The 20777-nt window shown below is 43.2% G+C and overlaps 1 protein-coding gene across 3 annotated transcripts in view; it reads left to right on the forward strand.

Moving 5' to 3' along the window:
- Window positions 1–20777, forward strand: part of LOC118359103 (phospholipid-transporting ATPase IF-like) — a 60551-nt gene that overhangs the window by 12705 nt on the left and 27069 nt on the right. For all 3 annotated transcript variants that reach the window (XM_052480390.1, XM_035737347.2, XM_035737342.2), the window contains exons 2-13: window positions 2774–2890; window positions 3020–3109; window positions 3493–3573; window positions 3928–4035; window positions 8585–8713; window positions 10051–10154; window positions 14339–14386; window positions 14501–14565; window positions 14696–14777; window positions 14900–15050; window positions 20184–20381; window positions 20489–20647. In XM_052480390.1, coding sequence (XP_052336350.1) covers window positions 2774–2890; window positions 3020–3109; window positions 3493–3573; window positions 3928–4035; window positions 8585–8713; window positions 10051–10154; window positions 14339–14386; window positions 14501–14565; window positions 14696–14777; window positions 14900–15050; window positions 20184–20381; window positions 20489–20647 — 1332 coding nt within the window. The remainder of the gene's footprint in view (window positions 1–2773; window positions 2891–3019; window positions 3110–3492; window positions 3574–3927; window positions 4036–8584; window positions 8714–10050; window positions 10155–14338; window positions 14387–14500; window positions 14566–14695; window positions 14778–14899; window positions 15051–20183; window positions 20382–20488; window positions 20648–20777) is intronic.

Raw genomic sequence — 20777 nt, forward strand, 5'->3', positions numbered from 1 at the left:
AATGCACTAAAGAGGAAAAATGGGTACATATTGAAGAATGCATGCTCATCCCCAGAATATTTCTGTCTATTTTCAAAGGATAAAGCTAAGAACATTAACAACTTCATAGTTAAATGCTAACAATATGCAATAAAATTATATCTATTCTATAAGAATCAATATCACTCCCTAAAAACACAACCATATGGAACAATCCTTGGATATCTTTTCAGAATTCACAGCTAAATTGGTCCATATGGAAAACTAAAGACATAGAAACCGTAAATTACTTGGTAACAGGACATAAATGTATTTCCATTACACAATTAAAAAGCAATTTTGGATTGACAAATGTAGATATAAAATACATATACAAATACATGCGACTTAAGATACATATTACAAGCATCCTTAAGGGAGTGTTATTTAAGTCAGAAAATGCTTTTCATATGATAGGTAAGAATGTGGAAATCTGCCATTTTTACACAATGGAAAAATCTAAGTAGTTATTATGCACATATTGAAATAGCATGGGCAACCAAAGAAAAACAAATTGGTACAATTTAAGGCCATGTGGTAAAATATATTGCAGGCACTAGGGATGGGGGTGTGAGCATGCAGGTCTGGGCAGATGAGGTGTAGTCACTGTTTGTGTTCATCTGTAAATTGATGTTCTTGTGTGTATGTTTATCTGGGGTATAAAAAAATGAAACGTATAAAACATTTATAAATTAAATGTTCACCTTTTAATTACTACAACAAAGATGGCCGCCGGTCCACCCGCGTTGAATGTCAAATTTATATGGTCATGCCTATTCTATTATTTATATGATTTCAATAGGTTTCCTATGGAGGATTGACAGTATATTTTAAAAACAACAGATATTCCCATTCGTCAACATTCTCCGTGTAGACCTCCATCTTTTTGTTACCATTTTTGAAATTCGATTTTTGTATTTTGCTTCAATTTTAGTACATTTATTAGCCAAAACATGACACCCACCCTGTATTCAAGAGCATGTTGTGTCTCAACCGATGGCGGGCACAACCCAAAAACCCTTAGATGTAAAATGGGCAAATATGTATGGTAGGTTTCATTCAAATCGAAAGGGGTGTTGTCAAAAAGTGATTGAATTCAAATGGATTTACCCTGTTTGATTTATAGCAGCTCCTCATTCATTATCCCCTCTATGTAGCTAGGCTCTGGGGTTTCCCTCAATATATCATGGGAGTTGTAGGCTTTGTTAGAGCATGAAATAACTTGTCACCTGGTCTGTTGTGCCAAATAAGTGTCAAAAGTCACTCATTCCCTGGCCCAGAGAGCCATATTGACACTGATACTAGTTACACAATAATTTCCAGAAACTCTGTCAACATGCCTGCCTGGTGAAAATATAACTGTACTCTTTGTAATATTGTTGGCTTCTCTCCTCTGCCATTCCCCACTGCAGCACATTCTGTACACATAGCCTATGATTCAAACTAGTGACCACAGATGATGATGATGTTTGATCGCCAAGGAGGACTAAGACTGCTTTTAAATGTGCTTGGGGCTTAGCAGCACAGGCAGATCATTAGATGAGAGCTTTTGCCTGGGTGCAGTGAACATGGCCAAGGTGGGGAGTGCAGTGTGTGAGAGTGTTGTGCAAACACACAAGCCCATTGAGGGCGTGCTGGGACAGTAATTGAATGCATGTGTTGATGTCTGGCATTGGTGACGTGGCTCACTCATTCTCAATACTCATGAGCAATGTACACACACACTCTGTTGTCTTCATTATTATTCCCCATCATGTGACCCAGATTAATTTACTCTTTTGAAAATTGTGCACAGAAATGTAATTTTAAGATACGGTTAGCCTATAGCATTCTAGGATTAGAATTCTAGGTTTTTTTTCCTTTCAGTTCCCTGCAATAAGGAAGTTATTGACCAGCCCACGAGAGAAGTGTCATTGACTTGAATAGGCTCATTTCAAATCAATTCAAATTGTATTTGTCACATGCTTTGTAAGCAACAGGTGTAGACTAACAGTGAAATCCTTTTCCAACAGTATGCGTGTGTGTCAGTATGCGTGTGTGTGTGTGGTAAGTTGTGTGTGTGTGTGTGTGTGTGTGTGTGTGTGTGTGTGTGTTGGGATGTAAGTGCATGGTGCATGGGTAGAGTCCAATGTGTGTGCAAGAGAGTTAGTGCAGGTAGCCATTTGATTGCTAAATAGCTAGTCTTCTTTAGTTGTCTTAGAAGCTGTTCAGGGTCCTGTTGGTTCCCGGCTTGGTGCACAGGTACCGCTTGCTGTGCGGTAGCAGAGCGGTAGCAGAGCGGTAGCATGGTTTGGGTGGCTGGAGTCTTTGACAGTTTTTGGGCCTTCCTCTGACACCGCCTGGTGTAAAGGTCTTGGATGGCAGCTCGGCCCGAGTGATGTACTGGTCTGTACTCACCACCCTCTGTAGCACCTTGTGGTTGGGTGCCTTGATGCAGCCAGTCAAGATGCTCTCAATGGTGCAGCTGTAGAATTATGCTAATTCGGTCAAATATATTTTGTTCAGTACAATGCTTGATCACTGGCTACAGACTATAATCATGGTGTAATCTAGTGTTTCTGACAGATAATCAGAGTGCAAAGTAGTGTTTGCATTCAACATGTCTTAAATATAGACTTACAGACACGGTGCTCTTCAAAATTGGGCTGTAATTTTTCTGACCATGCAGTTTCTATGTAAAAGTTGTCCATATTGGTTCTGAGTAAGTTGTATAAGTTTGACCTGTTGCTTACCCTCTCTTCTCTCTCTCCTCCAGGGCTTTGACCCTCCCCATCAAAGTGATACCAGAACGGTTTACATTGCAAACCGCTTCCCTCAACATGGCCATTATGTCCCTCAGCGGTTTGCAGACAACAGAATCATATCATCCAAGGTAAGGCCGCGTTGTTGAGTCCCTAGCTTTTGTGTCAAGTGTCAACAAATGTTCAAGTTACTCAACCACTTAATTTCAGTGTCAGACCACTCACACTCTGACGTTTGTTCTCCCCTCCCCTCTCTTTAGTACACCGTTTGGAATTTTGTTCCCAAGAATCTGTTTGAACAGTTCAGAAGAATAGCCAATTTTTATTTTCTCATCATATTCCTGGTCCAGGTAAGGGCTTTCCTCAGCACCCAGTCGACCATGTTTCTAATTGTTGCTGGCCTGTGTGACGTGACTCAGTTCTATTTAGTGGGCAGTAACCAACAATTGCTGTGTGCTCTTGAGCATACTGCGCCTGGAGGTCCCAAACAGCTAACCTTCAGTATGTATCAGGCTACACAGAGACCACACAGTTTCTTCAGATATTCTGAAGCTTTCTATGGCCACTACTGTGTCCAATTCTACATCTGTTAATTCATTATACTTATTCATTATGCATTTTCTGCGATAGATGGCATCAGCTTATGAATTGGTCATAGTGTTTTCAGGTTATATGAGGAAACCACATTATTGCCAGCTGTTGTTTCCTTTGACATAATCTCTTTATTTTCCAGCTAATGATAGATACCCCCACTTCCCCTGTCACCAGCGGACTTCCTCTGTTCTTTGTCATCACAGTAACTGCCATCAAACAGGTGAGAGTATTAACATGTATAATTCCTCTTTTTCTAAAACATCAACCGTATATTCAGAAAATTAAATATGGCTGCTTATCATATATACTTTGTCTAGATGTCAGAATGTCTAGAGCAGGGCTGCCCAACCTTCTTCCCGGAGATCTACTGTCCTGTAGGTTTTCAGCCCAACCCTAATTTAGCCTATCGGATTCAGCTAGTTAAGGTCCTGTTGAGCAGCTAATATATGTAGAATCAGGTGTGTTAAATTAGGGTTGGACTGAAAACCCACAGGACGGTAGATCTCCAGGAAGAGGGTTGGGCAGCCCTAGTCTAATCTCATCCCTTCTTTCCTTCCCTCCCCCCACCACTCAGGGCTATGAGGACTGGCTGAGGCACAAGGCGGACAACGAGGTGAACGGGGCGCCTGTGTTTGTGGTTCGTAGTGGCAGCCTTGTGCAGACTCGCTCAAAGAACATACGAGTGAGTCACCTCACTGTCATAATGAGTCCTTCCTTGTACAGCACACCATCCTAACACTTAGCAAACCTTACACCCACACACGGATGTCACACAAATGGTTATATTTCATATAACTCCCACTTTTGGCTGGTGCTTTGTACCACTGTGTTAAAGATTTGTCAGTAAACCAATTGGCCAGGAATGTGAAAACAAGGTACCCCCCCACAGACAAGTCTCAGTTGCTACATTATTTGCCTAAATGTTGGTTATCTACTCACCAGGTAGTTATTGAATAAGAGCATTTGTTCCCAATTAACAAATGTTAGCCAGATGTAGCTAGCCAACTATTCCCCGATTTCAAATGTTTAAGATGCAAGTGCATCGGTCCGCGGATCCAAAATCAGTCAGAAAAATAGATTCAAACTTTACGAATTTGCCGGGTCACACTTTTTTTCTTCCCGTTACATTTTCTACCTCATCTTTTGTGACAACTGATGCGTCCTCTCCTCTTCATTGTCGAATTGCATGTAACTGTGTTGACAGTAATTGATCTACAAGTCATTTTGCATGACGAACAACCCCAGGCAATATCAGCAGCCTAGTCAAACTGCTCACTGTGCCCAGCTTTGCACGCTTACCAATGCACGGTACACCTGATATTAGGCTTTATTAATTGAGTGACAACCTTTCTAATTGTCTAGGTTATTGTTATGTGTTTTACCGGAATAAAAGTAAGCTACCGGAGACATAACTCATCTGGCTATACTGTACCTGCTGAACGGGGCTTAAAATAGATTTGATTTTGATTGTTCAGGTTCACTATCAGCAAATAGTTTTGGTAATTTTGCTTTAAACAATCAATGATTATGGTCATTTTTAGATATACAGGGTGAAGTTGATAATTTCATAACGAGGACACCAATCTCTTTTGCGAGGCACACTGCATGGCCCGAAGCGAGAGGAGAAGATCACTCCATTAAAAGCTTCCAAACTTCAAGACCATTCGATTTTAAGAGAGGGTGTAATCCAATATTATGCTATATATTCATTGGCAGTTGCATAGCTATTTTGTAAACAATAAATATTGATACATTTCTAGCTAAAACACTTAATGTGCAAAAATGACAAGTTAATTAGTGGGTGACAAGTATTGCAGAACCAAACTGTGGGTACAAAGGCTACATTGCCCCCTGTAATCTGATAATGGTAGTGGGGTGGTAGATGCCTAGTCTCCCTTCAGCTCCGGTGCCTACATAGTGCATGCACCAAAGACATACATCATTTACACACACACACACATTTACATTTACATTTAAGTCATTTAGCAGACGCTCTTATCCAGAGCGACTTACAAATTGGTGCATTCACCTTATGACATCCAGTGGAACAGCCACTTTACAATAGTGCATCTAAATCTTTTAAGGGGGGGGGGGTGAGAAGGATTACTTTAACCTATCCTAGGTATTCCTTAAAGAGGTGGGGTTTCAGGTGTCTCCGGAAGGTGGTGATTGACTCCGCTGTCCTGGCGTCGTGGGGAGTTTGTTCCACCATTGGGGGCCAGAGCAGCGAACAGTTTTGACTGGGCTGAGCGGGAACTGTACTTCCTCAGTGGTAGGGAGGCGAGCAGGCCAGAGGTGGATGAACGCAGTGCCCTTGTTTGGGTGTAGGGCCTGATCAGAGCCTGGAGGTACTGAGGTGCCGTTCCCCTCACAGCTCCGTAGGCAAGCACCATGGTCTTGTAGCGGATGCGAGCTTCAACTGGAAGCCAGTGGAGAGAGCGGAGGAGCGGGGTGACAATGAGAGAACTTGGGAAGGTTGAACACCAGACGGGCTGCGGCGTTCTGGATGAGTTGTAGGGGTTTAATGGCACAGGCAGGGAGCCCAGCCAACAGCGAGTTGCAGTAATCCAGACGGGAGATGACAAGTGCCTGGATTAGGACCTGCGCCGCTTCCTGTGTGAGGCAGGGTCGTACTCTGCGGATGTTGTAGAGCATGAACCTACAGGAACGGGCCACCGCCTTGATGTTAGTTGAGAACGACAGGGTGTTGTCCAGGATCACGCCAAGGTTCTTAGCGCTCTGGGAGGAGGACACAATGGAGTTGTCAACCGTGATGGCGAGATCATGGAACGGGCAGTCCTTCCCCGGGAGGAAGAGCAGCTCCGTCTTGCCGAGGTTCAGCTTGAGGTGGTGATCCGTCATCCACACTGATATGTCTGCCAGACATGCAGAGATGCGATTCGCCACCTGGTCATCAGAAGGGGAAAGGAGAAGATTAATTGTGTGTCGTCTGCATAGCAATGATAGGAGAGACCATGTGAGGTTATGACAGAGCCAAGTGACTTGGTGTATAGCGAGAATAGGAGAGGGCCTAGAACAGAGCCCTGGGGACACCAGTGGTGAGAGCGCGTGGTGAGGAGACAGATTCTCGCCACGCCACCTGGTAGGAGCGACCTGTCAGGTAGGACGCAATCCAAGCGTGGGCCGCGCCGGAGATGCCCAACTCGGAGAGGGTGGAGAGGAGGATCTGATGGTTCACAGTATCGAAGGCAGCCGATAGGTCTAGAAGGATGAGAGCAGAGGAGAGAGAGTTAGCTTTAGCAGTGCGGAGCGCCTCCGTGATACAGAGAAGAGCAGTCTCAGTTGAATGACTATTCTTGAAACCTGACTGATTTGGATCAAGAAGGTCATTCTGAGAGAGATAGCGGGAGAGCTGGCCAAGGAAGGCACGTTCAAGAGTTTTGGAGAGAAAAGAAAGAAGGGATACTGGTCTGTAGTTGATGACATCGGAGGGATCGAGTGTAGGTTTTTTCAGAAGGGGTGCAACTCTCGCTCTCTTGAAGACAGAAGGGACGTAGCCAGCGGTCAGGGATGAGTTGATGAGCGAGGTGAGGTAAGGGAGAAGGTCTCCGGAAATGGTCTGGAGAAGAGAGGAGGGGATAGGGTCAAGCGGGCAGGTTGTTGGGCGGCCGGCCGTCACAAGACACGAGATTTCATCTGGAGAGAGAGGGAGAAAGAGGTCAGAGCACAGGGTAGGGCAGTGTGAGCAGAACCAGCGGTGTCGTTTGACTTAGCAAACGAGGATCGGATGTCGTCAACCTTCTTTTCAAAATGGTTGACGAAGTCATCTGCAGAGAGGGAGGAGGGGGGATTCAGGAGGGAGGAGAAGGTGGCAAAGAGCTTCCTAGGGTTAGAGGCAGATGCTTGGAATTTAGAGTGGTAGAAAGTGGCTTTAGCTGCAGAGACAGAGGAGGAAAATGTAGAGAGGAGGGAGTGAAAGGATGCCAGGTCCGCAGGGAGGCGAGTTTTCCTCCATTTCCGCTCTGCTGCCCGGAGCCCTGTTCTGTGAGCTCGCAATGAGTCGTCGAGCCACGGAGCGGGAGGGGAGGACCGAGCCGGCCTGGAGGATAGGGGACATAGAGAGTCAAAGGATGCAGAAAGGGAGGAGAGGAGGGTTGAGGAGGCAGAATCAGGAGATAGGTTGGAGAAGGTTTGAGCAGAGGGAAGAGATGATAGGATGGAAGAGGAGAGAGTAGCGGGGGAGAGAGAGCGAAGGTTGGGACGGCGCGATACCATCCGATTAGGGGCAGTGTGGGAAGTGTTGGATGAGAGCGAGAGGGAAAAGGATACAAGGTAGTGGTCGGCGACTTGGAGGGGAGTTGCAATGGGGTTAGTGGAAGAACAGCATCTAGTAAAGATGAGGTCGAGCGTATTGCCTGCCTTGTGAGTAGGGGGGGAAGGTGAGAGGGTGAGGTCAAAAGAGGAGAGGAGTGGAAAGAAGGAGGCAGAGAGGAATGAGTCAAAGGTAGACGTGGGGAGGTTAAAGTCGCCCAGAACTGTGAGAGGTGAACCGTCCTCAGGAAAGGAGCTTATCAAGGCATCAAGCTCATTGATGAACTCTCCGAGGGGACCTGGAGGGCGATAAAACACACACACACACACACACACACACACACACACACACACACACACACACACACACACACACACACACACACACACACACACACACACACACACACACACACAGAGAAGTCGGCTCAGACAGATCCAGCTCATGAGTTCCATCAGCAGCAGATTTGGATTTAGTATAGAAAATGAATGTGTTTTGCAACAAATGTTAGTGTATCGCATCGATTCGTTCTCTAATCAAACCGAATCGCACTGAATTGTTTCAAACTAAAATGTATTGTTCCTGTATCGTATCGGAGCCCATCTATCTAGATACATATCGAATCATCTTGAAAGGGAAAGATTAGCACTAATCTTTCGTTTATTTGGATAATTCATTTTGAAGGTAAAATAAATCGTACATTAAACTGCCAGAAGATTCCAGAAGTGTATTCAAGGGCTGTTTTAGTTTATTGTTTAAACAGTTCTGCAGTTGGAATGTATCAGTTTTCACACGGGGAAAAACTGTACTTTAAAAAAAAAAAACAGTGCATGGTGGCATTTACTATTGAATTACACTGTCCTTTAGAAAATATTGGATTCTGAGGTCATGGATTTCATGGGGGAGTTTTGCTTCTCATTCATCTGTTGTGACCTGTCTTTCTGTGCTGTCTACTCAGGTGGGGGATATAGTCCGGGTGGCCAAAGATGAGACATTCCCAGTGGACTTGGTCCTCTTATCATCGGACCGAGCCGAGGGGACGTGTCACATCACCACAACCAGCCTGGACGGAGAGACTAATCTGAAGGTTGGGCTTTTAATCTTCTTTCCCCGCTCTCGCTTTTGTTCTCTCTGAGCCCTAAAAGGATGATCCCCTAAAAGGATTAGCTTTCCCCTCTCATAGGGGGAGGACAAACTGCTCTTTTCATGGCCTGTCTCCATCCTTTCATTTCCCTGAACTAGTACTTATGCATTCTATCGCGATATCGTGTTTTTGCCAGAGGCAATATCTAATTATCTGCTTCTAATCAAAATGATTCTGCCCTATAACTTCTTCATCATTTTTTCTTCTTTTAATAAATTGGTCATATCATTAAAAGTATCAGGGAGCCCACTCTGGAAATTTGACGTTTGAAGAGTATATTGCCACAAACAGAATATATATTTTTTGACAACTGCAATGTATTCTTTCTTGTGCAATCTCAGGAGTGCAGCCTCTGTCATCTTTCTGTGCCAGCTACTTGTCTTTTATGGCTGTTTGTGTTACAGTAATGACATTAGAATCCAATGGGGGATGGACTAGCTTTCTCACTGTGTGGGTTAGAGCAACAAAACGTTGCACATGGGTAAAGGCGTCAGCATGCTTCTGTTCGCCTGGCGCCTAGTCAAACTCTGCTAAGCGAACGAGTGTGCTCGCATACTCCCTTAAAAACAAAAAAAGCTTAAATAATACTGTTTGTCCATCTTGAGACACCGTAGCCAGTCCCTGCCACATAATAGTCTATATTAATCTTAGATAACTCAAGAAATGTGTCATTGATTTTGATATTTTTGCAGATTACATCATAGTCACGCAATTTTACATCTAACACAATATGTTTTGGTGCAGTATTTCTCAAGTGCAAAAATTTGCATGAGAATGATTCAATAAAACACTTCATTGAAGAATCCCTACTGTTGACCAAGCACCGACGAAGGGCCATAGACCTCTTACTACCGACTTCAGCTTACCTCCATTAAAATGTTTGTGTGCACCAACACCCGAAAATGTCACAAAATGTCATCATAATATATGCACAGACCGTTGCTGCTGGAAAGCATGCGGACAGACTCCTTTAGCCACCAGATTGGATTTTGCCACTCAAGCAGTCATGGAGTGGTTCAGTTCAATTATAAATGGAAACCTAACAAGCCTCGTGGCCTTCAACCTGTCAAACAGTTGACAGAGGCTGGAGCTGTGGAACGGTTGCAATTTGTACGGCACTATTGAGCTACATTCATTGGTAAATCATTACAATGTACCAGGCTATTTCTTTGTCGTCTAGGCTCGCTGTCTCATTGCAAATGTTTTTATTTATATTCTATAAAAGTGCTATCTTTGTCCCTTTCCATAAAGATATCCCGACTCTCTCTTTGGTCTTGTAGACTCATTACTCTGTGCCAGAGACATTGGTGTCTCAGTCGGTGTCCAGGCTAGAGGCCCTACATGCTGTGGTGGAGTGTCAGCAGCCAGATGCAGATCTTTATAGGTACGGTACAGTCACAGCTACAGTCCAGAACAGAAGACCTTGCTCTTACTGGCCAGTCAGAACGCTGAGCTCTCCTTTCACTGTCCTCATAAAGCAGTGTTACTCACTATTTTTTGTAAGGGGGCCACTTTGAGTTGAGACAATCATTCAGAGGGCTGCACAGATCTTTAATTTGGTGTACTTTTTCTTTCAATATTATCAATTATAAATTGAGAGCAAATTCAGAGTAATAGAGCACATGCAATTGATTTGAAGCCCAGCGCATCACAAATGTATACATACACACATCAAATAGGCTACATCACATGTATATGACCCATATCAAGGGTAACCTCAGTAGTTGGATGAGCGAAAATGTCCCTTATGCTCCTTGAATGAATTCATTCTAAATATATACAGTGGGGCAAAAAAGTATTTAGTCAGCCACCAATTGTGCAAGTTCTCCCACTTAAAAAGATGAGAGGCCTGTAATTTTCATCATAGGTACACTTCAACTATGACAGACAATTTATTTATTTTTTAATCCAGAAAATCACATCGTAGGATTTTTAATGAATTTATTTGCAAATTATGGTGGAAAATAAGTATTTGGTCAATAACAAAAGTTTATCTCAATACTTTGTTATATACCCTTTATTGGCAATGACAGAGATCAAACATTTTCTGTAAGTCTTCACAAGGTTTTCACACACTGTTGCTGGTATTTTGTCCCATTCCTCCATGCAGATCTCCTCTAGAGCAGTGATGTTTTGGGGCTGTTGCTGGGCAACACGGACTTTCAACTCCCTCCAAAGATTTTCTATGGGGTTGGGATCTGGAGACTGGCTAGGCCACTCCAGGACCTTGAAATGCTTCTTACGAAGCCAGTCCTTCGTTGCCCGGGCGGTGTGTTTGGGATTATTGTCATGCTGAAAGACCCAGCCACGTTTCATCTTCAATGCCCTTGCTGATGGAAGGAGGTTTTCACTCAAAATATCACGATACATGGCCCCATTCATTCTTTCCTTTACACGGATCAGTCGTCCTCGTCCCTTTGCAGAAAAACATCCCCAAAGCATGATGTTTCCACCCCCATGCTTCACAGTAGGTATGGTGTTCTTTGGATGCAACTCAGCATTCTTTGTCCTCCAAACACGACGAGTTGAGTTTTTACCAAAAAGTTATATTTTGGTTTCATCTGACCATATGACATTCTCCCAATCTTCTTCTGGATCATCCAAATGCTCTCTAGCAAACTTCAGACGGGCCTGGACATGTACTGGCTTAAGCAGGGGGACACGTCTGGCACTGCAGGATTTGAGTGTTACTGATGGTAGGCTTTGTTACTTTGGTTCCAGCTCTCTGCAGGTCATTCACTAGGTCCCCCGTGTGTTTCTGGGATTTTTGCTCACCGTTCTTGTGATCATTTTGACGCCACGGGGTGAGATCTTGCGTGGAGCCCCAGATCGAGGGAAATTATCAGTGGTCTTGTATGTCTTCCATTTCCTAATAATTGCTCCCACAGTTGATTTATTCAAACCAAGCTGCTTACCTATTGCAGATTCAGTCTTCCCAGCCAGGGGCAGGTCTACAATTTTGTTTCTGGTGTCCTTTGACAGCTTGGTCTTGGCCATAGTAGAGTTTGGAGTGTGACTGTTTGAGGTTGTGGACAGGTGTCTTTTATACTGATAACAAGTTCAAACAGGTGCCATTAATACAGGTAACGAGTGGAGGACAGATGAGCCTCTTAAAGACGTTGTTACAGGTCTGTGAGAGCCAGAAATCTTGCTTGTTTTGTCGGTGACCAAATACTTATTTTCCACCATAATTTGCAAAAAAATTCATTAAAAATCCTACAATGTGATTTTTCTGGATTTTTTTTTTGTTGCCCCACTGTAGTTTGTTGCTATCCGTGTGAGGCGATCCAGGAGTGCTTTGGTCAGTCTGTTTCTCTGTTTTTGTTTCAACATGTTCATTGTTGAAATGTTGCTTCACATTAATAAGTGCTGACAAAAAATGTCACTCTTTGCACACACTGCTTCAGAAGTGGATACGCTGTTTCTGACACAAGGCTCCAGGGTAACACCTGATCTTAGTTCACCTTGCAATGTGTCATTTTCCTGCAGCTCGACTCTCTCACTCTCTATTCCTGCACGGTCAGGACAGAGGACTGTTATGACTGGGGCCAGAGATGACACTGGCACATAAAATGGGTTCTCAATGAAGTTGAAAAACTCCATGATATCCTTGAATCTTGACTTAAACTCCAACTTCAACTCTTCCAACACACGCACAAATGCATCATAGCTAAAATGTTGCAATATGTCTGGGTTGGATGTGGTGACTGCTCTGAGTTTTGTGAAATTAACAAACTGTCAAGCATGAAGAGTGTGGGGATTTTATTTTGAAACGTTGTGACCACACGCAGCATTTTGCCCAGAATTTTAGCTTTACCTTGGAGCTGGAGATTCACTCTATTCAGGTGATGTCAGTCAAAAAAGGCAGCTTTAATATCCACTGTGGATCATCCAGCTCTGGCTTCTCTCTCCCCTTGCTTGCAACAAATTCACAGATTTGAGGGAGGAGGGATGTTTCCATGTCTCTGCCACGAGACAGCCATCTTACCTCATTGTGAAATATCAAGTCACCGTATTCTGTCTGGGTTTCCTCCAGCAACTCGCGGAATTGCAGGTGATTCCGTGCCCTCGCAATAATAATGTTCACCACGCGCACGACTTGCTGCATCACATTCTGTAAGTCATTCTTTTGAGTTTAGCCACAAGTGCTTCCTGATGAATGATACACTGAAACATAACTAATTTGGGAATATCCTCTCTTTCATCAGGCCTATGAGTCCCTTCTCCTTCCCTCGCATGTTTGGGGCGCGGTCAGTGCACACAGATAACAGATTTGACCAGTCAATATTGTTATTGGCTAAAAATGTAACAAGGGCTTTCAGAATACCCTCTCCTCGTGTTTGTCCCTGAAGGGGAAGGAAACACAAAAGTTCCTCTCTGAACGACTTGTTTTGAAGTGAAGTGGACCCAAACACATAGTTGGGCAATGTCACTTAAACAGTGATTTCGTCAAGCGCAATACTAAAACACTGCGCCACGAACATGTCAGTAATCAGTTGCTTTCCTCTGTCCTCGCCGATGTCTTCTATGCGTCTTGTTATGGTCGAGTCTGAGAGTTGCAGTCCCTTAATTTGCTTTAAAATAGCTCCCTTGTTTGTGAAATCAGCATACAATATTTTGTCTAATGCCAAAAAACATATTTGAGAATCTCCGCGTCTGTGAAGGCCTTCTTGTTTCTTGCGAGTATCTAAGCAATCTCATATGTTGCCTCTGCCGTTCTCTCTGCAACAGTGCTAGATCTGTCCATCGTTTTTGTTTTCCTTAGAGTTGGGCTATTTTGTTATTTCTCAGGTTGCTTTGTGGCAGATATGTTTTGTCAAAGTGGGCATGGTGTGACTGGAAATGTTGCTCTAAATTTGCTCGTTTAAAACAATTGACTGCCTTCTGGCAAATAAGACAAAACTAGTCCCAGCATGCAGTACAAAAAAATACTTCTATGTCCATTTCTCTTGGAACTTTCTGTGTTCTTGAATCGACCGTATCCTTTTCTTAGGCACCGGAGCTACGTTTGCGGCTGGGTAATGCAGCTAGCTATCTTCCTGATTTTCCTGGTTCCCCAGTGGTTGTTCGTTCATTGCTGTCACGTTGTTCTCCAGCTCGTCCCTCTCATTTTCATTGTCGATAGATTTACGTTTATTTTTCACAATAAATCGATCCATGTCGCCAGACTGCAAAATTAGCTAGTAGCAAACTGGTATGTGTTGGTCGCTGTAGCTGGGCAGTTGCGTTCTATTTCGGCAAACGTTATATTTCGGCCTTTCTGTTCAACAGCTGCGCTATACTGCCATCTATCTGCCATCCAGGGAACAATAGATATATTCAGTTAAGTGATTCAGGACTGCATTAAACACATTGAATTGAAATTGTATGTATCATTGTTATGTATTCTGAATGGAACAAAGGAAAATCACCGCAAAGAGGCCCACTGCCATAATTGAAAAGGACCACTTATTATTTTTCACATTTCTACTGGCCGGAATGGAGGTATTTTTTTAGAGATTGTGGGTGTTGCAGTTTCTCTGCTACTCTGTAACTCTCCCCACTCAGAAGAAATGCCTCTACTTTCAGGTTTGTTGGGCGAATAACAGTAACCCAACAAGAAGAAGAGATTGTAAGGTGAGATTGCAATTCTAGTTGATTGGATTTTTATCTGGGTTACATGGATTGAATAGCACATTGTTTCCATTTGCTGGTGAAAGAAAAGTTATTATGTTGTATCTGCTTCATTAGACCCCTTGGACCTGAAAACCTGCTGCTTCGAGGAGCAAGATTGAAAAATACCAAAGAAATTTTTGGTAAGTGGCTTCTTGCTCTCACTGTTGTCGTCATATTGCTTTCTGTCCTCAGTTATCCTCTTTTGTCCCTAGTTGCCCAGTTGGTTGTTGTCTATGCATGGTTCACTAAAGTTCCACTCTTGATTTGCAGGTGTAGCAGTTTACACTGGGATGGAGTCCAAGATGGCCCTGAACTACAAGTGCAAATCCCAGAAGCGCTCTGCAGTGGAGAAGTGAGCATTAGGATATTCTGCGCAGCAACACTGAACACTTGAGTTTTTTCTTCTCAGATTTCAGGTTCAGCTTTACAGTAAGTATATCAGAGAGTGTGTGTCTTTTGGTGTTTGTCTCTCAGGTCCATGAACACCTTTCTGCTCATCTACCTGGGCATCCTGCTGTTTGAGGCCATCCTCAGCACCATCCTGAAGTACGCCTGGCAGGCTGAGAAGAAGTGGGACGAGCCCTTCTACAACCAGAAGACAGAGCAGGAGAGGAACAGCAGCCAGGTCAGTCACTGTCTGAGACACTTTATTCACACTGGTAAATCACTCTCTAACTGATGATCTTTGATTTCATAGGATTCTTGGATACGTATTCTTTATTTACAAATAGTTTGTTGTTTTTGTGGATAATGCAGTGAATGAGTGAAGGTGGACCTTTGTATGATGGTAATTGACCAGCCAAATGACTATGGTCACTGTCATAACCATTTGAATAGCTAACATAATAATTTAAGACCCATTTTTTTCTCCCGCTCCTGACTGCATGTGCTGCTGTAGAAATAAAATGAGTAGAATGGGTGTCCCCATTCAAGTCATTGATGGCATAATGGCGGCCATTGCGCGGAGCAATGCAGGTAGAGGTCATTTGCTTGTAAATCAACTTCTGTTAGGCTAAATCGGAGGACTGCTGTATCAGGTTACATATCCATACCTTGATGAAAGGGGAGATTTGAGCAGTGCACCAGAAAATGAGTTAGTTTCCCTGAACGTGTGTGTGTGTGTGTGTGTGTGTGTGTGTGTGTGTGTGTGTGTGTGTGTGTGTGTGTGTGTGTGTGTGTGTGTGTGTGTGTGTGTGTGTGTGTGTGTGTGTGTGTGTGTGTGTGTGACAAGTATTTGAAACACTGCTGATTTTGCAGGTTTTTCTACTTACAAAGTATGTAGAGGTCTGTAATTTTTATCATAGGTACACTTCAACTGTGAGAGACGAAATCTAAAACAAAAATCTAGAAAATCACATTGTATGATTTTTAAGTAATTAATTAGCTATTTATTGCATGACATAAGTATTTGATACATCAGAAAAGCAGAACTTAATATTTGGTACAGAAACCTTTGTTTGCAATTTTAGAGATCATACGTTTCCTGTAGTTTTTGACCAGGTTTGCACACACTGCAGCAGGGATTTCCTCCATACAGACCTTCTCCAGATCCTTCAGGTTTCGGGGCTGTTGCTGGGCAATACAGACTTTCAGCTCCCTCCAAAGATTTTCTATTGGGTTCAGGTCTGGAGACTGGCTTGACCACTCCAGGACCTTGAGATGCTTATGGAGCCACTCCTTAGTTGCCCTGGCTATGTGTTTCGGGTCGTTGTCATGCTGGAAGACCCAGCCACGACCCATCTTCAATGCTCTTACTGAGGGAAGGAGGTTGTTGGCCAAGATCTCGCGATACATGGCCCCATCCATCCATCCTCCCTTCAATACGGTGCAGTCGTCCTGTCCCCTTTGCAGAAAAGCATCCCCAAAGAATGATGTTTCCACCTCAATGCTTCACGGTTGGGATGGTGTTCTTTGGGTTGTACTCATCCTTCTTCTTCCTCCAAACACGGCGAGTGGAGTTTAGACCAAAAAGCTCTATTTTTGTCTCATCAGACCACATGACCTTCTCCCATTCCTCCTCTGGATCATCCAGATGGTATTTGGCAAACTTCAGACGGGCCTGGACATGCGCTGGCTTGAGCAGGGGGACCTTGCGTGCGCTGCAGGATTTTAATCCATGACGTAGTGTGTTACTAATGGTTTTCTTTGAGACTGTGGTCCCAGCGCTCTTCAGGTCATTGCCCAGGTCCTGCCGTGTAGTTCTGGGCTGATCCCTCACCTTCCTCATGATCATTGATGCCCCACGAGGTGAGATCTTGCATGGAGCCCCAGACCAAGGGTGATTGACCATCATTTTGAACTTCTTCCATTTTCTAATAATTCTAATAATAGGCAAAGCAGCTTGGTGAGAAGGCAACAACTGTTGAGTTGTTGCCTTCTCACCAAGCTGCTTTGCCTATTGTCCTGTAGCCCATCCCAGTCTTGTGCAGGTCTACAATTTTATACCTGATGTCCTTACACAGCTCCCGGTCTTGGCCAGTGTGGAGAGGTTGGAGTCTGCATGATTGAGTGTGTGGACAGGTGTCTTTTATACAGGTAACGAGTTCAAACAGGTGCAGTTAATACAGGTAATGAGTGGAGAACAGGAGGGCTTCTTAAAGAAAAACTAACAGGTCTGAGAGCTGGAATTCTTACTGGTTGGTAGGTGATCAAATACTTATCATGCAATAAAATGCAAATGAATTACTTAAAAATCATACGTGATTTTCTGGATTTTTGTTTTAGATTCCGTCTCCCACAGTTGAAGTGTACCTATGATAAAAATAACAGACCTCTACATGCTTTGTAAGTAGGAAAACCTGCAAAATCGTGTATCAAATACTTGTTCTCCCCTGTGTGTGTGTGTGTGTGTGTGTGTGTGTGTGTGTGTGTGTGTGTGTGTGTGTGTGTGTGTGTACAGTTGTCGGAAGTTTACATACACCGTAGCCAAATACATTAAACTTAGTTTTCACTTTTCCTGACATTTAATCCAAGCAGAAATTCCCTGTTTTAGGTCCGTTAGGATCAGAATAGTAGTAGAGAGAATGATTTCTTTCAGCTTTTATTTCTTTCTTCACATTCCCGTTGGGTCTTTACAATACACTCAATTAGTATTTGGTAGCATTGCCTTTACATTCTTTAACTTGGGTCAAACGTTTCAGCCTTCCACAAGCTTCCCACAATAAGTTGGGTGAATTCTGGCCCATTCCTCCTGATAGAGCTGGTGTGACTGAGTCATGTTTGTAGGCCTCCTTGTTCGCAGCTTTTTCAGTTCTGCCCACAAATTTTCTATAAGATTGAGATCAGGGCTTTGTGATGGCTACTCCAATACATTGACTTTGTCCTTGTATTGGAGTAGCATACAACTTTGGTATGCTTGGGGTCATTGTCCATTTGGAAGACCCATTTGCAAACAACTTCCTGACTGATGTCTTGAGATGTTGCTTCAATATATCCACACAATTTTCTTTTTCCTCATGATGCCATCTATTTTGTGAAGTGCACCAGTCCCTCCTGCAACAAAGCACCCCCACAACATGATGCTGCCACCCCGTGCTTCATGGTTGGGATGGTGTTCTTCGGCTTGCAAGTCTCCCCCTTTTTCCTGCAAACATAAAGATGGTCATTATGGCCAAACAGTTCTATTTTTTGTTTCATCAGACCAGAGGACATTTATCAGAAAAGTAACGATCTTTGTCCCCATGTGCAGTTGCAAACCGTAGTTTGGCGGTTTTGGAGCAGTGCCTTCTTCCTTACTGAGCGGCCTTTCAGGTTATGTCTATATAGGACTAGTTTTTACTGTGGATATAGATACTTTGTACCTGTTTCCTCCAGAACCTTCACAAGGTCCTTTGCTGTTGTTCTGGGATTGATTTGCAAATTTTGCACCAAAGTACGTTCATCTCTAGGAGACAGCATGTGTCTCCTTCCTGAGTGGTATGACGGCTGCGTGGTCGCATGGTGTTTATACTTGCGTACTAAAATTAATGTGGTACCTTCAGGTATTTGGAAATTGCTCTCAAGGATGAACCAGACTTGTGGAGGTCTACAATTTTTGCTTTCTTGATTTCCTCATGATCTCAAGCAAAGAGGCACTGAGTTTGAAGGTAGGCCTTGAAATACATCCACAGGTACACCTCCAATTGACTCAAATGATGTCAATTAGCCTATCAAGCTTCTAAAGCCATGCCATAATTTTCTGGAATTTTCCAAGCTGTTTAAAGGCACAGTCAACTTAGTGTATGTAAACTTCTGACCCACTGGAATTGTGATACAGTGAATTATAAGTGAAATGATCTGTCTGTAAACAATTGTTGGAAAAATTACTTGTCATGCACACAGTAGATGTCCTAACCGACTTGTTTGTTAACAAGAAATGTGTAGTTTTAATGACTCCAACCTGTGTGTGTGTGTGTGTGTGTGTGTGTGTGTGTGTGTGTGTGTGTGTGTGTGTGTGTGTGTGTGTGTGTGTGTGTGTGTGTGTGTGTGTGTGTGTGTGTGTGTGTGTGTGTGTGAACGTGTGTCTGCACTACCATTCTAAAGATTGGGGTCACTTAGAAATGTCCTTGTTTTTTAAAGGAAAGCACATTTTTTTGGCCATTAAAATAACATCAAATTGATCAGACATACAGTGTAGACTTTGTTAATTTTGTAAATTACTATTGTAGCTGGAAACGACAGATTTCTTTTTTTAATGGAATATCTACATAGGCGTACAGAGTCCCATTATCAGCAACCATCACTCCTGTGTTCCAATGGCACGTTGTGTTAGCTAATCCAAGTTTAGAAATTTAAAAGGCTAATTGATCATTAGAAAACCATTTTGCAATTATGTTAGCACAGCTGTAAACTGTTCTGATTTAAAGAAACAATAAAACTAGCCTTCTTTAAACTAGTTGAGTATCTGGATCATCAGCATTTGTGGGTTTGATTATAGGCTCAAAATGGTTAGAAGCAAAGAACTTTCTTCTGAAACTCGTCAGTCTATTCTTGTTCTGAGAAATGAAGGCTACTCCATGTGAGAAATTGCCAAGAAACTGAACAATGCTGTGTACTTCTCACTTCAAAGAACAGCGCAAACTGGCTCTAACCAGAATAGAAAGAGGAGTGGGGATGCCCTAGTGCACAACTGAGCAAGAGGACAAGTACATTAGTGTCTAGTTTGAGAAGCAGACCTCATCTGGCAGCTTCATGAAAAAACACCAGTCTCAACGTCAATAGTGAAGAGGCGACTCCGGGATGCTGGCCTTCTTGCTCAGTTGTGCACCGGGGGCTCCCACTCTTTCTATTCGGGTTAGTGCCAGTTTGCGCTGCTCTGTTTAAAAAAAAAAAAAATGTATATCTCATATTTGCGCAAAAACTCTCCCTGTTACAACTCCTGCTTGCAGACACACATGGGCTCTGGTATTTGCAATAATTTTCCTTACTCACTCACTTTTCTCATCAAACTTTCCTAATCACACAAAACACACAGGCACCCCATCTTCAAACACTCCCGCACTGCCCCACATATACACCCGTACATACATACCCACACACTGTGCCTTCTATGTCCTCTCTTTGAATTGTTTTTTATTTCTGCCTTGTTGATTCCTGCCTCATTTATTTGAGTACTTTTGTTTTCCATTTCTTTTTATTTGGGGATTTATTTTATGAATGGTCTTTTATCTGTTTATACATAAAAAATAGAATAGAAATGATTTTACATCAGTCTTAACTTCAATACACTACACTATTATTTCCCCGTTTTATTATTTTCCACCCACTTCCTTGTTGACAGATCCTGAAGTTCATCTCTGATTTCCTGGCCTTTCTGGTCCTGTACAACTTTATCATCCCCATCTCACTCTACGTCACTGTGGAGATGCAGAAATTCCTGGGCTCGTTTTTCATTGGCTGGGACTTGGACCTCTATCATGAGGAGAGCGACCAGATGGCTCAGGTCAACACGTCTGACCTCAACGAGGAGCTGGGACAGGTCTGGACATAAAGCACTTCACTACTGTTTATGGCGCCCCATGCTCAACGTCATCGCAGAGTTTGTGTGTTATGATCAGCCACTGTGTGTGTGTGTGTGTGTTCTAGGTGGAATACGTGTTTACGGATAAAACCGGCACCCTGACGGAGAATGAGATGCTGTTTCGTGAATGTTCAATCAATGGTATCAAATACCAGGAAATCAATGGAAAGCTTATACACGAGGGGATGACGGATGACCTGCCTGACGGATCTGTGCCTCCTCTAGTAAACACCATTAAAACCTTTCATATCGCCCAATTGACTTGCAATACGTTATTTATCCATGTGTTGCCTGTGCATTCATTAAATATACATGGTTAGGTGTGCATTTCCATTCATGTGTTAAACAATTATT

This window comes from Oncorhynchus keta, chromosome 26 (assembly GCF_023373465.1).
Source record: "Oncorhynchus keta strain PuntledgeMale-10-30-2019 chromosome 26, Oket_V2, whole genome shotgun sequence".
Lineage (NCBI taxonomy): Eukaryota > Metazoa > Chordata > Actinopteri > Salmoniformes > Salmonidae > Oncorhynchus > Oncorhynchus keta.